The following is a 15,167-nucleotide window of genomic DNA, read 5'->3' as shown; positions in this document are numbered from 1 at the left end:
CATCCTCTGCTGGTCATGTCATAGAGCACCATATTTTTCTTTTAAAAGACCATACCTCACTCAAAGAGTAGAACAAAAAGTAAGGGTTTCAATTGGACCAAAGGGAAAGAATCAAGTAACCTACCAAGGTCGAGCTCAAGTCGTCTAATTCCACGTTTTCCGTCAAAAAAAGTTGTTTGATCCCACGTCCTAATCCTATCATAATTTTGTCTATTTTTAGCATCCAATTTCAACATCCGTCTGAAAGCAAGCCTACCAAGGTCCAAAAATTCAACAAACATTATATTCGAACTTTTTTTTTTTTTTTTAACCTAAATAATTGAAAAGCTTTCAATAATTTCTTTGAATTCAACATGACCCTTCAACTAAAAGTTTATTTTTATTTATTTTTTTTATTCCATAATTTTTTTTTGCTAGGCTTCAAGTTCAAAGATGAGAAGAGGATATTTCCCAATAACTAATATGAACTTCAATACTTTGCAAAAATTGCACTCTGTACTTTATAGGATGCCTAGATTAGGAATTGATTTCATTGTGCACGATTCGACCATATAAAATGGACTACCCAAAAATAATTTTTCACTTGGCAGCAATCTCATTTCCTTTCATTTCCTTCTTACACCCTTCAGCTATGTTAGTAATATTTGTTATTACAAACTAACTCCACATACTTTTTAGTTTATAAAAATTAACAAAGCTGAAAATGATCAGTTTCTGAATCAAATTGAATGCTATATAAATATTAATATTGCTCTTATGAGGAAGTTAATTCCACTATAAAGTTCAACAGCCTTCGTAAGCTCATAGGAAATTCTAATTTTCTAAACTTGTGCTAGCTTATCACAGCTGAATGCTAACATGTCTAGTTTCTGCACCTTGACAAAGTGAGAAGGTTGAACTTGCAGTCTTGTTTCCATACTTAACACTAATCTTGTATTCACCTAAGAAGCCAAAGAAACTATACGATCCATGATCATCGGTCTCACCTCCTATCTCTCCTGTTCTCCATTCTTTCAGGAGCTTATCAACAACATCACCAGCAGGAAGGTTCTGCAAATTATTGTCTGTCAAGCACATTTGGTAGCACCCGTTAGGATGCAACGCAGTCCAAAGCATTATCCCATTAACCGATGGATGCGAAAAGCCTTCCCTCAAAACTTGTTCTAAATAAACAGCCTGCAAAAAATATATTCCAAATCAGTGAGAGAGAGACAGACATTCACTGATATTGGTGACAAATGGAGTTTTGGTTTTACCTGTGTTTCTTTGTCAAGGGTGTTGCTGATATCAACCTCTGTGAGCCAAATTGGAAGCCCCAGTGTGGCCAACTTGTCTAGTATAGCTCTCATTAGAGGGAGGTTTGGTGTTGTGAAATGTCCCTCAAGACCAATCCCATCCATGAAAACTCCACCGCGTCTGAGTTCTTTCAGTCTTGAAATGTAGTTGTCAACTGTGGAATTCACATCACTGCAAGTCTCAACCACATTGAAGTCATTCATGAAGAGGGTTGAAAGAGGATCAGACCGGTGTGCTGTCTCAAAGAAATGCAGGGTAGCGTTGGGGCCAAGCTTCTGCTCATAGAAATCAAAATGGAGCATTTCATTGCTAACATCCCAATGTATGAATTCTTCTCTGTATTGGCTCATTAGGCTTTGTATTCTAGAGTTCACGGCGGATTGCAGCGCAGGTCCTGTAAGGTTTAGAACCCATGCTGGTGTATATCTGGGGTCTTCCCAGAATATATTATGACCTCTAGCAATAATTTGGTTAGCTCGAACAAATTCCATCATTTGGTCTGATATGTTGTAGTTAACCTTCCCTTGTTCTGGTTCTGTTGCATACCATTTGAGCTCGTTTTCAAACACTGCAGCATTGAATCTCTTGGCAAACCAATTCTGAAACATGTTGAAAGAAAACCTTGAGCTTGCGCATTTCTCAAGTGATCTTAATGCGTAAATGATTGGTCACTAAAAACTGTTAAAGAGGATCAATGTAAAAGGAGTAGTCGTCCATATATCTAATCTTTTAGTTTAGTTATGCAAGTAAAACTAATGTACTTACCTGGTAAGGCAAATTTCCAAGGATGGTCTTTGCTATTGCAGATCCAAATGGGAAATCTTTTGCAACTTGCTCTATGCTAATTTCAGCCCCTTGCAACGTCTGTCCTTGTACATTTGAGACATGGATTGTCACGGCACGTTTCCTTTTCTAGAAAAATTGATAGAAATTATTAGTTAGTTGAAGACCGACTGCATTATTCATTCAGACTAAGGAATTATGATTGGTTTTATTCAAATTATAGCTCTAGCTCCCGTTATTATCAAAGTGGTTAACAATTACAAGTTTAAGCTAAGCAATCATGTCTGTGTCTGATAATATGTCTAATGCCATTACAAATGTACTAAATAAGAAAGTCAGCACCAATGAAATTTCTGAGATGGGTCTCTTGACAATTAATTAGATCTTTACATATCGAAATCAATGTGGGTATATAAAATTTCAGACTTGATTTTGCCCTCTAGATTCTAGACACCGGTGTGTTAGCCAGAACAAATTCAAGTAAAGGAATAGGCACTAGTACGACTACTACTTTTTGAAAGCAAGCTACTGCAGTACTTACGGTGTTGATTATATATTGCTGATTCATTCTCCATTGTTGATCAGTGAATGGCTGTAGGGAAGTGCTTGCAACTTCTATTTTCAGATCTTTATTATCGGAGTTCTGTCAAAACACAAAAGGTAGTTTATTCACTTCACAACTCACAAGCGTGGATGTTTGAACCTTGCAGAATTTTTTTTTTTATATTTTTTTAATAATGTTTATATTGATAGATACATACACAAAGTAATTAGACAAATTAGAGATTGTTACCTGAAAATATAGGATAGAGAGTTTGGAAGGAGAGTCAAGAATAAATCCACCCTTGAGGAATGACCAGCATCCTTGCTTGGCCAGAACAGTTCCTATGCAGTTATATGTCTTATTCTCTGTGTTCAGGCTTGCAGTTATGAGAGCTGAACTTGCACCCTCTATCTTCACCCAACCTGTTGATTTAAAGTGCAAATTGTTATATCCCAATTTGAGAACCCAGCACAACTTGCTGCAAGTATAAAGTCATAAAATGGATTAGACTATCAAAATCAAAATCTTTCTAGTGAAACTCTTGATATTTTATAAAGAAAGTGAATGTTAGAAATTGTATTATTTTATTTGAGCTCATCCGTTTTCGCCATTCCGTTGTAGTCTAGTTGGTTAGGATACTCGGCTCTCACCCGAGAGACCCGGGTTCAAGTCCCGGCAACGGAAAGGAAAGTTTTTTTTTAATTTCCTTTTTTGGGTTTTTGGCTGAACCTACAAAAATCTATATAATATTGAAGCGGCATATATATATATATATATATTAGAAGGAAAAGAAAATGGAAGGAAACCCAACTGGAGAAACAGTAGATGTTGCCTGGGGTGAGATTGTGCAGTATGAATGCAGGTGAATAAACACCACTAGTTTCAGAATCTTTAACTGCAGGCTGATCTTTCAGAATCCCTCCATTGTAAAGTGGCCTCTCTACCTCTGCCTTGCACTGCCATCCAAATAAAAGCCAATTACACAATGCCCATTGCTAAGTCTAAACGGTTACAAATTTACACCCCACCCCAACAAAAATATATATATATATATATATAAATAATATTTCTACTAATTCATACATTAAGCATTTCCTATCATACTAAATACCTCAGTGTAAGCTGTAAAATCATACAAAGGTCCATCTGCATTATTTGAAAAAGAAAAACTCAGTCAGAACTAGAAAATCCCATTTTTACTAATTACTGACAAAACCAATGAGAGAGAGGGAAGAGAATAATACCAAATGAAGAAGCAAACACAGGGCATGTTAGAAGAATGAAAACCAGGAGGCAATTGATAGGACTCTCTTCCATTCTCTTCTTCGGCTCAGTTTAGCTAGCAGTACTGTAAACTAGTAAATAACAAAAGGAAAAAAGAATGGCAGGGTTACAATGGTTGGTTTGGGACATTTAATATATACATATATAAAAATATTAATATCATATATAGTACTAGAGGGAAAAGTAATACTTGTTTGTTTGTATAACGCTCCAAAATTATGGAGGTTACAACAAGAAAAGGAGAGGGGTTGTACTGAAAAATGATATTGAGGGAGGAGGTGAAGATATTCACAGGGTAACAGTGGCAGGGGATCTGAGCAGGTCCGTGCTAAGCTCACATGCCCTGTGAAACAGTGAGAGCTTTCATGTTCATGTGACTATAAATTCCAAGGACATCTTTTTTGTTCCAACTGCTCACCTCCTCTTCTGCATGGCTAAGTAGCATGATTTATTTGGCTCTTATCATTTTTATCCTTGCTAGATGCTGATTCTAATAATTAAAAGGTCTTAAGATTGTTCCCCCAACCTCTCATATGTTATGTGCTGCATTTGATTTTTCATTTGGACTTTTCGATCTTGGTTTAATTACTAGTCCCCAATGCTTTTCTTAAGATTGTGAATGCTTCCAAGTGCTTTATAGCTTGTCACAATAAATGTTTGCTATCTAAATTATGCATAAATAATTTGTCTATTCCTAAGTGAATGTAGACCATATAATCAATGGAACAAGTCCAAGTGTCAATAATAATCTAAACCCCATTGGAAAGATTAACTTTTTTATTTTTGTTTAAACACGTGTCGTGCATATTCTAGTTGGATGTTATGTTTTAGAATAGGATTCCTTACATCTTATGGAAAAAAAAAAAAAAAGAAAAGAAAATTAATATTCATAAAAAATGAGATAGTCAAGAGAGAAAAGCAATGGGTTTGGAGTGCTTGTTTTGTTTTGTTCATTATTAACCTTCTAAGACTTCTCAATCAAAAATCCTACATTTAACGCAACGGTACTCTATATCGATGTCATTAAAAGACTAGTTATTTACATAAATGGGTAGGTCAGAGTCATCCAACAAATAGTTTTTGCCATTTAATATTGTGGTTGTGTTGCAATTAAAGATTGATGCTCTATATGTGTACTATATAATATTTTACACTTTGGATTGATCAGATTTGATTATTTTAAACTTCTATTAGATTAAATTTAAGATAATTTCAGTGCAATCTAAAAATCCAAATGGACTTATATACTCAATTGGACTAGACTATAGTAAGATGCTGAGCTATACTCAATTGGACCAGATTATGGTCAGCCAAGTCTAAAAAAAATCTAAATAATTGTTGGGTCCAATAAAAAAGAATCAAACATCTTAATGGACCTACTCCTTAAATCTCATGAGGAAAGCGATGTAAGAAATTGGGGTTGGAACTTGGAAATTGAGCACCCAAATGGGGAGGCATGAGGTATGATGACATGCATGTTGCCCCAACAACAAAGGGTGCTTGAGTTGCAAGTTTAGTCATGGAAACTGTCCTGTGTAGCACCAGCATATATAAATATATAAACATATATAGGCTAAGTAGGTTTCCAAAAGCTTTAGAGATTGCAGGCGTGCAAGATTCAAGGGACCATTGCTTCAAAGGCTCTCAAAGTGATAAGGACTCCAACGTCAGGCTAATGAATGTGGGAAACAGAAGCGTGGAGGATATACAACTTTTGTGAGAAACTGCACCACATAGACGTGCTCTTTACATCTATGTGTAGCTCATAAATATGTTATATACCTATTCCTAACAAGGCTCAATGGAGTTGTGGCAGTGATAATATTCCAATACTCCCAAAAAAAAGAAAAAAAAAAAAAAGTTTGTTTTGTAGCTTCAGGGACCTTGTGCTGGAGATAGAGGGGAATGTTAGTCCATTGGGCTAAGTGGCGTTATGCCCAACTCATCTACTGGGCTTTTCTAGGCCTATCTAGATGTCCATATTGCGTATTGGGGTTTTGATTTCACATAGAATATTACATTCCATTATGAAGTCCAGAAAATGGGAAAGATCCAAGGGGAAGATTGGGAACTAGGATGTTGTATGTAAGTCCATAATATTCAGAGATGCAGTTGGGCCTATAATAGCAAGACGGATTCATTAACTAATAAGGTTGCAAATTAAGTAGTCAATCAATTGGCGATTCGTGATATTACTCCATAAGGTAGATAAAAAATTAAAAAATAATAAAAAACACTCCAAAAGAGTCCAAATTATCAAACTACAAAATAGAACGTCTAATAGAATGCAGTGCACAATAGAATCAAAGAACAAGGGAACGTATCTGAGTATATAGCGTAAACATAAATGTGATACTTTCTTTGGAAATCAAAACTCTAAGTGAGAAACCAAGTTCGGGTTTTACTGCTAGAAATTTTTGTCAAAAATTACTTTTGAGACTCATTTTCATGACAACAAAAACGAGGAGTATTTTTCGTCATTTACTAAGATATAAACCATTGGCATATGGCAAGTAATGCTTCAATTGTGTGCTTCATAAAAGAATGGTTCTACAATGATGACAAATCCAAAAAGATTTGCTAAATAAACCATATATTTGGATTGAAAAAAAAAATAAAAAAAAAATGACTTCTATAATCAAAGCTAACAAACAATTATAAAGTATAAATAAATAAATAAATAAAAATCTAATTTAAAAGTCATCAAATAGAATTTGTCATACAGTTTAAAAACAATCTCCCCATGATAAAACGAAAATATGAAAATTCAAGACATCAAGAATGAAAATATGAAAATGCAAGACATCAACGTCTACAAACTCATTCGCATGAGGCCAGGCAGATCAAACCCTTGAGAAGTTACATTCAATATTCAATATATTTTAAAGATAAGAAAGTAATGATGATGCTATATATATATATCTCCATCATTATTTAATTTTATATGAATTCATTATTTCATTAAGTTATATGCATAAAATTTTATATAAATCTTTAGAGTATCAGCTCTTATACTCTCCAGTAAGCTTTTGTACTCTTTCAAATTTTCAACATTTGGATCCATAAAAAGCTCATAAGTTGATTCTGGAACCCATCTAATGATACATAATTCTGCATCATTAACTCATTCTTTCATCCTATTGACTCGGCTCAGGTCATGTGAAAAAAGAATCTTTTAAAATTTGAAAATCGTACTGAATCTTTTTGCAAAAATAAAATTCCACTTTTATTGTAGACAAAGGGAGAGCATGTACGTAAAGGGGGTATAAGTTTTGTTATAGACTAGTTAAAATATAATAAGTCAATCCACATTAATTTTAAGAAATAAAAGAAGAAAGGAAAATGAATTGGCCTGCACTTTATAGATGCATAATGTACCCTCTAACTCTAAGCTACATTATATTTAATATGCTATTGGATTCAAAGTCCAACCTCCGTTCACCGTATATATCTATACTTGTGGAAATCATCCTCCACATTCACAATTATCAGTGGAAATCGTTGATGTCCGCAAACTTTGAATTATTGGACTATATATAGAGCATTCAATCAATATCTGAAAATTTACATATCATAAATCGTGAACTAGCATGTAAGATAGATTAAATGTAGGTTAAGTGTATGTATGTACCCATTCAGCCAAAAAAAAAAAAAGAAAGAAAAAAAGTGTATGTATGTACCTTTTGCAATTTTGTTGATGCGGGCCAGAAACAGAGTAGCTTAATTTTTTTGGCACTTCACGTGGATGGATACTATATGATTGAGTTTGATATATCACATTTTGCAATTATATATACGTGCAATTTTGATTAGGTTGGAAACATATTAATTCATTTTTTTATTATTTTTTTCTTTTTAAGAATTGATAAACCATGTATATGGATTTTCTAATAGTTCTGATAATTCCTGTTGTAATGCAACACTAAAGGTTTATAGGATAACTAATCCTTTTTCTTTTTCTTTTTCTTTTTTTGGGGGTACTTATCGTTGTAAAGCTAAGACTAAAGGTTTAGGATAACTAATCTTTTTTTGATAACTTTCTCTTTTTTTTTTCTTTTTTTTTCATTTTTTGTAATTATCGTGTACAGATATAATATAACTTTATAAATATAGTCAAGACATCAGAAAATATTTTCCAGAATCTATTGTTATTTTCCTGCTGATCATAGCTTTTGGGACATAATATCAGAGCCTTGCCAAGCAAGAAGTCTTTTATGAAATTGTGAAATTGGGATATATCCGTTATGAAATCTAAAAATGTAATATAAATAGTTTTAATTTCAAAGTTAAAATAAGTGAGAAAATTATCATTTAAAAGTCTAGTTATTTCTTATTTTTCAGTGGCATATGGATAAATCCTTACCGGAAAAGATAACATTGGATGGAAGAATAATATGCACTTTGGGCATCGTGAAAAAATTACACACATTTGTTACAGCAAAGAACCAATCAAAAACAAACAGGCGACGATAAGGAATTAGGATGCATACAAAAAAAGTACATAATTTTTCACTCTTTGGGTCGGCATGGTTCATGTGGAAAATAAGAGAACCTGCAGCTACTCAAGGCTTAATATATGGGATATCACTGGGCAATGAGCCCTCAGATCCCCTGACTCCAGGCCTCTTTATGACCTCATTTAAGTTCCTCTTTTTTAGAAGATTTCTTGCTGCCTTGAATCTTGCTGTAAAGATTTCTGGTTCTAACAGATAACAAAATGTCTAAGCCGAACCCGATAATGCAAGCAGCAGCCATTACCACAAACACAAGCCTGTAACAATGGGCACCAATGCAAGTGTTGCCTCCTCCAGCTGTGGCTGTAGCTTCCATATCATACAATAGTCCGGCAAGCAGGCCAGAAAAGAGGAAAGATCCAAGAGGAAGATTGAGAATTAGGATGTTGTATATAAGTCCATAATATTTTAGACCAAATAGTTCAGATGCAGTTGGGACTGTGATAGCAAGACGGATTCCATAGCAAATACCAACCACCACCGAACCGATGTAGAGTGAACCAGGCATGGCAATGGCCATGAGTATATACCCAACAGCCATCAGAATCTGTGAAGCAGCATTCCAGAGTGGCCTAGGTGTTCCAGCTTTCCTGTTATAACAAAATTACACCTTGCCATATTAAATTCTAGAACTTGTCAAAGAAAATATCTAAGCCTCATTAACTGACAAGATGCAAAAGTCATCACCAAATGAGCGGTTGGTAATATTACATGTATTCTAACTCCAACAGGTTAACAAAGTCCAAATTATCAACTACAAAAGTAAATAGGATTAGACAGAATGTCCAATCGAAAGCAATGCACCGCAGAATAAAATAAAAATAAAAATAAAAATGGAATACAACTCAGGGTGACGTAAGCATAAATGTGATACTTTCTTTAGAAATCAAACCACATTTGACAAGTGGGAAACCAAGTTTGGGTTTATTAGAACATAAGAAAACTCCTAGAAATTCTTATGAAAAAGAAAAAAGACGGATTTTTCATGAGAAAAATTGGAAGTATTGGAATGCCAAGAGAGTGGCATATGCATTGTTTGCCTATGCTGCCACAGAAAATGGGGTCACGGAATCTGGACCCATCTAGGATACAAATAGAAATGCCTATTTCGCTGCATTTGTGTATTTTTCGTCATTTTGTATGATATAAACAGTTGGGCTATGAGAGAGTGAAGCTGTGATCGAAAAGGATATATATTTGCTAAAATCCTAAAAATTTAAATTACAAACAAGAGAAAATATGCATATATACATCACATATATAGTAGAAGCAAACAACTACTAAAGGAACTAAATACAAGAAAAGTATTTTAAAAAATTCCTAATATAAAAGACTTCAAATAGAATATCTGACCCCTAAATTAATTTGCCCGGCCATCGTTTTCTACCTTTTTTTTTTTTACCTAAAGCAAATAAATAGAAGCATCAAATGGATTGAAAAGGACAACTTTTTCATAGTAAAAAAATAATAATAATAATAATTAAAATTTCATCACGTTTGACCTGGTAATGGTAAACCTTAAAGATGTATAGGAAATAGAAAACATACTTTGTCAATTTTTGTTGGCAATATGCTATAAGATATGTTTTTTTTTTTTTTTTTTCCTTGGTTGGACAACAAAATATGAATTAATATATAAAATTATACTAAATTACATGCTTTATGTCGTCACAGCACAAGCGTATACAGAATTCATTACCAGTTGTAATCAAATCCAATTATCTTTTTCCAAATCGAATCTCAATTTTTTTTCCTTTTTCACACACAAGTCAATCTACTGCATTATCTTTCAAAAATACCTATTTGGATCTTTAATTATTCAATGCATTGCAAATTAATTAAATTTTCAATTTAATTTTTAATTCATTTAAAAATTAAATAAATCTGTAATAAAGAAAAAATATTAAAAATAAATTTCTACTTTGAAACTTGAAAACATAAATCATAAAACTCTATAAAACAAAAATATCAAAATGCAATAATCATTAAAATATATATATATATATATAAATCATGGCAGATGCTACAAAATACCAATATTGATGAACAATAATATTAAATTATTCCCTAGAGAACTAGATTTCACAAACCATCAAACAAATTAACACAATTCAAACAAGAAACAAATTAATTTCACAAAAAAAAATAAAAAAAGAAAAAGAAAAAACAGGAATAAAATCCAATTGTCCGTGAATTACGAACAGGCAACGAAATTTCTGTAAACGCGACAGAAAACAGTACCACATTTCAAAGTTATAATTTACTTTTGGAAAGAAAATAAATAAATAAATAAAAGGAGAAGAAATAATTCCAACAGTACCTGATGAAATACTCGGAAACCATCCCCGAACCGATGCGGCCAAAAAAGCCCCAAATGCTAGTGAGAGAAACAAACATCGAAACGTCGGCGTATCCCAGAGCCAGTCCAATCTGACCCATGTTGTTCATCACCGCCAAACCTGTCCCCACCCCACACAGGAACGATACGAACAATATCCAAAAATCCATGCTCTTCATCGCCTCCACGATCGTGTGCTCCTCTCCGATCACCGGCGGCTTCCGCCTCTCCTCCTCCACGTTCTCCTCCTCCGGAATCTCCGGCTTGTGCTGAGTGTCCGGCACTACTTCCTGCTTCAGCAGCGGCTCGTCTGCCCGACCCTCCATGTCCGAACTATGACCCGACCCGACCCGATTAGACGACCAGGCTCTGACGAAGGCGTAGGCCGGAATCACCAGCGGCGAGGCCAAGAGGACGAGCAGAACGGCCGCGAAGATCCTGGAGAAGAGAACGCTGCGGATGGATACGAAATCGTAAGCGAGGAGGAAAAGGGCGACGGCGACGGCGACGGTGTTGAAGAGCCAGAAGAAGCGGGACTCCTCGCCGACTTCAGCGGCGGAGTCGGAGGGAGGGATTTCGCGGAGGAAGAGCATGGCGGTGAAGCAGACGGCGAGGGGCGTCAAGGAGAGCATGAGGAGGAAGCTGGAAGGGTTGTCGTTGAAGAGCGCGGAGCAGAGGTCGGTGAAAATGGCCGTGCTTAGTCCCACATAGCCTTTAAGAATTCCCGAGACGGGTCCTCTGTTCTTGCGGAAGTTCCTTATGCAGGTCACCAGTATCGCCGTGTTCATCCAGGTAGTGCTATTGCCTCCCATGCATAGGAATATGCACATCTGTGTATATTTTTAATTTTTTTAAAAAATTTATACATGAATAGACCAAATCAAAAATATATAGCATGATTTTTTTGCAATTGTTTACAGCAATTTTAGTATGAATTTTAAAAAAACACTTCGGATTTTGTCCATGTAGTTTGTCAATTATTTGGTGTTCGTTCTGTTTGATTCTAGAGAAACTGCGAGAAAATAAAATTATTAGCTCTTACCAAAAAAAAATAATAAAATAAATAAAAAATACATGGTCAGTTTCACAGTCAATTTTCTATTTTCCAAAATTAGCTAATTATGTCGTCAATATGTAAATAACTCTGTTTCCCTTATTATTATTATTATTATTATTATTATATGATTTTTTCAAAATTTCTTGAACTATAGTCAAAAATTTGATTTGATGAAATTGCACTGCTGCTCTGAAAAACATAGTTTGTTTTCTTCCATAAGCAAAGTGGTGAACATGTAGTTTGTTTACTTCCGTAAGTAAAGCGTTGAACATGTTTTCGAATAATATTTTGGGGGAAAAAAAAAAAAAGTTAATAGAATTTTCAGAAAAGAAAGAAAAAGAGAAATGAAAAAAACAAAAAAAAAAAAAGAATGTTTTGACTTTTTATCTTATCGTTTCAGATAAAATGTTAAACTAAAATAACATTTTAACGGAAAAGTCCTCTGCATTTTCTTATTAACCAAACACACAGATAAAACTCTTGCATTGGGAGACGAAAAATAATAAAAAATAAATAAATAAAATAAAAACTATAAGAGATTCAATATGTATGATATACGAACCAACCTGCCAATAAGAAAGAGGTTTGATTTTCTGACTAACGACGAGCCATTGAGCGCCATAACCAACAAGTCCTTCAAGCGAGCCAATGAGAAGAATAAGCCAAGTAGGTAAGCGGTCAGAGGCAAGGCCAGCGAGAAGACCAAAAGCTTTGCCAACATCTTTAACGACGGAGAGGTTGTTAAGCTCGAGCTGCGTGAGGTTCATAAGAGTTTTGAGAGCATCGGAGTAGTTAGAGAACGTGTAATTGTTGCCAGAAATGGATTGGACCCAGACGGCCGTTACGAAACCCAGCCATTTGACGGCGGTTGAAACAGGGGATTGTTTGGAACCCAAACCCATCGAAATGAAGAAGAAGAAGAATGGAAGGTAGGGGGGTTTTCGTTTTGGTTTTTTTTTGGGTTTGAATGTGTGGAAGAAAAAAGCAATATCGGTGCGGTATTTAAAGTGATATGTTTTTCTGTGTTGGTTTTGTTTTGCTTGCTGACTCACACACTGTTGGTTTTAAAACGACGCGTATGGCTTTCGCGCTTTTCGGTGTCGTTTTTTTACCATTTTCTAATTAACTTTTTGAATTTCAGACATAGATCGACGGGTGGTGAATGTATACTGGGTTTGCAGTACGGTTCGTCCAGTTCGACTTTTAGGATTACTTTGGAATGTTTAAACACTAGTTTAGTCCAATTCAGTATACCGTACTTTGTTTTTTAATAATTTTTTTAAAACTAGGTAAACGAATTACGCTCAAAATTTTATTTAACAGTAAAAATATGAAAATAGATATTAAATTGAAAAACAAATAATTATTGAATGGTTTTTGGATAAAATTATATAGGATTATACTTTGTTGACTTGAATCGACTTGTATTATAATGCTCAATAAGAGTAAAAATTGCTCTTTTGGGTTACCATACTTTGTGTAGCTTCGTTTGTTTAATTAGATCCAAAATCTACCCTTATAATAATTTTATTGAAATATAATATAGTTTTTGACATAATTATAACTTATATATTAAAAAACAAATCCAGTTCAAGTACTGCTCCATCATTTAATCAAAAAGGTTTTGTTGAGTTTTTGTTCATTTTCTGTTATTATGTGCGATAAAGTAATTTTAAGTAACTTGTTTCTTCTTCCCTTTTTTACGTTGAGAGTTCACAAAGCAAAACCAGTACGAGAATTTTTTTTAAAAAAAAAGAAGACTGTAAATTTTTGTTTTTAGTCCATCCCTTTAGTCATCAAAAGTTAGGTTTAGATATATACAAATCATAGAATATTTTTTTTTTTCAAATCTTGGCCGGTAAAATGACACATTACATGATTAGTACATTTTATACCTGTAACCCAATATGATAAAGGACTTTGTTCACCACCAGTCTATTATGAAAATGATCCATCATTACACATTTATGAAAACTTATGTTCTTAAATGTATTTACATTTTTTGTGGGTAATTCCTAAATGTGTTTATATTGATCCTTAATTAGTAAGGATGTGGAAAAGATTTATTCAGATTTCAAATCAATGAAATTGACTGATCCAAATAGATTTGTACAAATTAAATTAATATGTTAAATTGATTTTATATAATTTTAATTTTTATTAGACCAATGATGCTAATGTTTTTTATTACAGTCGATATCATCAATGAAACCTTTTTTTTTTTTTTTAATCTATTTACTTAAACTTTGTAATTTCGATGACGCATTTAAAATTTGAAAAAGGCAAAATGCTTCCTTCTCTTGGAACTGATAGTCATGCATCAGTTTAAAAACCTACACATTGTGACTTTTTAATCGTTAAATTATATTAACCCAAACATAATTTTCATTCAAATTACACTCTTAATTAGGAAAAATAGAAATCTCACTGCGTGCACTACATATGCTATTGTAGTAGCTAAAAAAGTGACAATGTAAAGATTTTGAGTTGATTATGCATGGTTTCTAAATATTAACAGGGTATTATTATTATTAATTCAATACTGCATAAAAAAAATACAAAAAATGTTCAAACAGCATTGATGCTAAAAATAATAACAAAAAGAATTAAATGTACCAAAAAAGTCTATCATAATATTTATTAAATGATTAGGTATTATTATTTTATTTGCTTAGATTTATTTACATTTCTTCTTTTAAGATTAAAAATATTATTTATTAGCTAGTAGTATAAATTCAAAGTCATGATTATGTAGCTTAAAGTAATCTGTGTGCTTTTGCCCAACCCACCCGCATTCCTTTTGCTTGAATAAATAAAGTAAGGAAAGGTTCGGTAATCAGTTTCCGAGAAAATCCCAGCCGAAGAAAAAAAAAAAAAAAAAAGTGGTGTAAGAAAGTTCTTTCAAAAAAACTGAAAGAAAGAAAAAGGGAAATTGATATTTAAAAGGAAAGAGAGCAAAAAGGAGAGCTTTACGATTGGCGCGTGGTGGTAGCATTGACGCCAAGCGAGAGTCCCGAGTTTGTTGAGAAGTCCGCTGCGGCACGTGACTACCACTGACGCCACGTCTTCCTGTCGTTTGGTTTGGATTGTAATTTCGTCGAAGACGCGGGTGTGTAATAGTACCAATTGGAAACCCAACCTTTTTCTACAATAGGGACAATTTGGAGGCCCACTTCACGACAAAAATTCCCTCAACTTGCTAACCATGAGAAAGTTCCAATTTTATTTTCTATTAAAATTATTATTACGATTGGGTCTCGTATTCATTTCTACTTTGGTTAGACTTCCAAACCACTTGAGAGTTATTCAATATAGTTCCCTATTAATAATTTTAAGAGCCTACTAAAATTT

At 33.8% G+C, this 15,167-nt stretch overlaps 2 protein-coding genes and 1 non-coding gene across 5 annotated transcripts; 1 reads left to right on the top strand and 2 right to left on the bottom strand.

Annotated features, from left to right (window-relative positions):
* Positions 1-632: 632 nt before the first annotated feature.
* On the bottom strand, positions 633-7,605 carry LOC107427504 (endo-1,4-beta-xylanase 5). 3 transcript variants are annotated; one of them, XM_060820285.1, is made up of 9 exons: positions 7,588-7,605; positions 3,868-3,978; positions 3,735-3,769; positions 3,435-3,579; positions 2,873-3,045; positions 2,621-2,722; positions 2,062-2,208; positions 1,257-1,895; positions 633-1,176 (listed from the first exon to the last, which is right to left on the bottom strand). In XM_060820285.1, exons 2-9 carry the CDS (start codon positions 3,938-3,940, stop codon positions 841-843), a joined length of 1,650 nt encoding a protein of 549 aa, XP_060676268.1. In that variant the 5' UTR covers positions 3,941-3,978; positions 7,588-7,605; the 3' UTR covers positions 633-840. The 3 variants fall into 3 exon arrangements, with proteins under 3 accessions (XP_060676268.1, XP_024932862.3, XP_015893369.3); XM_025077094.3 differs by lacking the exon at positions 7,588-7,605 and adding an exon at positions 4,098-4,451; XM_016037883.4 differs by lacking the exon at positions 7,588-7,605 and adding an exon at positions 4,200-4,451.
* Positions 3,235-3,307, top strand: TRNAE-CUC (transfer RNA glutamic acid (anticodon CUC)). Its single transcript has one exon. It is a non-coding gene; the product is annotated as a tRNA-Glu (tRNA).
* Positions 7,606-8,289: 684 nt separating the features above from the next.
* On the bottom strand, positions 8,290-12,793 carry LOC107427514 (protein NUCLEAR FUSION DEFECTIVE 4). Its single transcript, XM_016037891.4, has 3 exons — positions 12,383-12,793; positions 10,742-11,589; positions 8,290-9,011 (listed from the first exon to the last, which is right to left on the bottom strand). Exons 1-3 carry the CDS (start codon positions 12,716-12,718, stop codon positions 8,543-8,545), a joined length of 1,653 nt encoding a protein of 550 aa, XP_015893377.1. The 5' UTR covers positions 12,719-12,793; the 3' UTR covers positions 8,290-8,542.
* Between the last annotated feature and the right edge of the window lie 2,374 nt (positions 12,794-15,167).

Source organism: Ziziphus jujuba, chromosome 9 (assembly GCF_031755915.1).
Source record: "Ziziphus jujuba cultivar Dongzao chromosome 9, ASM3175591v1".
NCBI lineage: Eukaryota > Viridiplantae > Streptophyta > Magnoliopsida > Rosales > Rhamnaceae > Ziziphus > Ziziphus jujuba.
This window is presented reverse-complemented; position numbering and strand designations above follow the sequence as displayed.

Bases quoted from the DNA above. Each gene is read 5' to 3' on its own strand.
- LOC107427514 (XM_016037891.4), bottom strand. From the start codon at position 12,718: ATGGGTTTGGGTTCCAAACAATCCCCTGTTTCAACCGCCGTCAAATGG. The intron at 11,590-12,382 runs GTTGGTTCGTAT...AAATATACACAG, and splicing joins AACCTCTTTCTTATTGGCAG to ATGTGCATATTCCTATGCAT. The intron at 9,012-10,741 runs GTACTGTTGGAA...TTGTTATAACAG, and splicing joins GTTTCCGAGTATTTCATCAG to GAAAGCTGGAACACCTAGGC.
- LOC107427504 (XM_060820285.1), bottom strand. From the start codon at position 3,940: ATGGAAGAGAGTCCTATCAATTGCCTCCTGGTTTTCATTCTTCTAACA. The intron at 2,723-2,872 runs GTAACAATCTCT...GTGTTTTGACAG, and splicing joins TCTCTATCCTATATTTTCAG to AACTCCGATAATAAAGATCT. The intron at 1,896-2,061 runs GTAAGTACATTA...AACATGTTTCAG, and splicing joins TTGGAAATTTGCCTTACCAG to AATTGGTTTGCCAAGAGATT.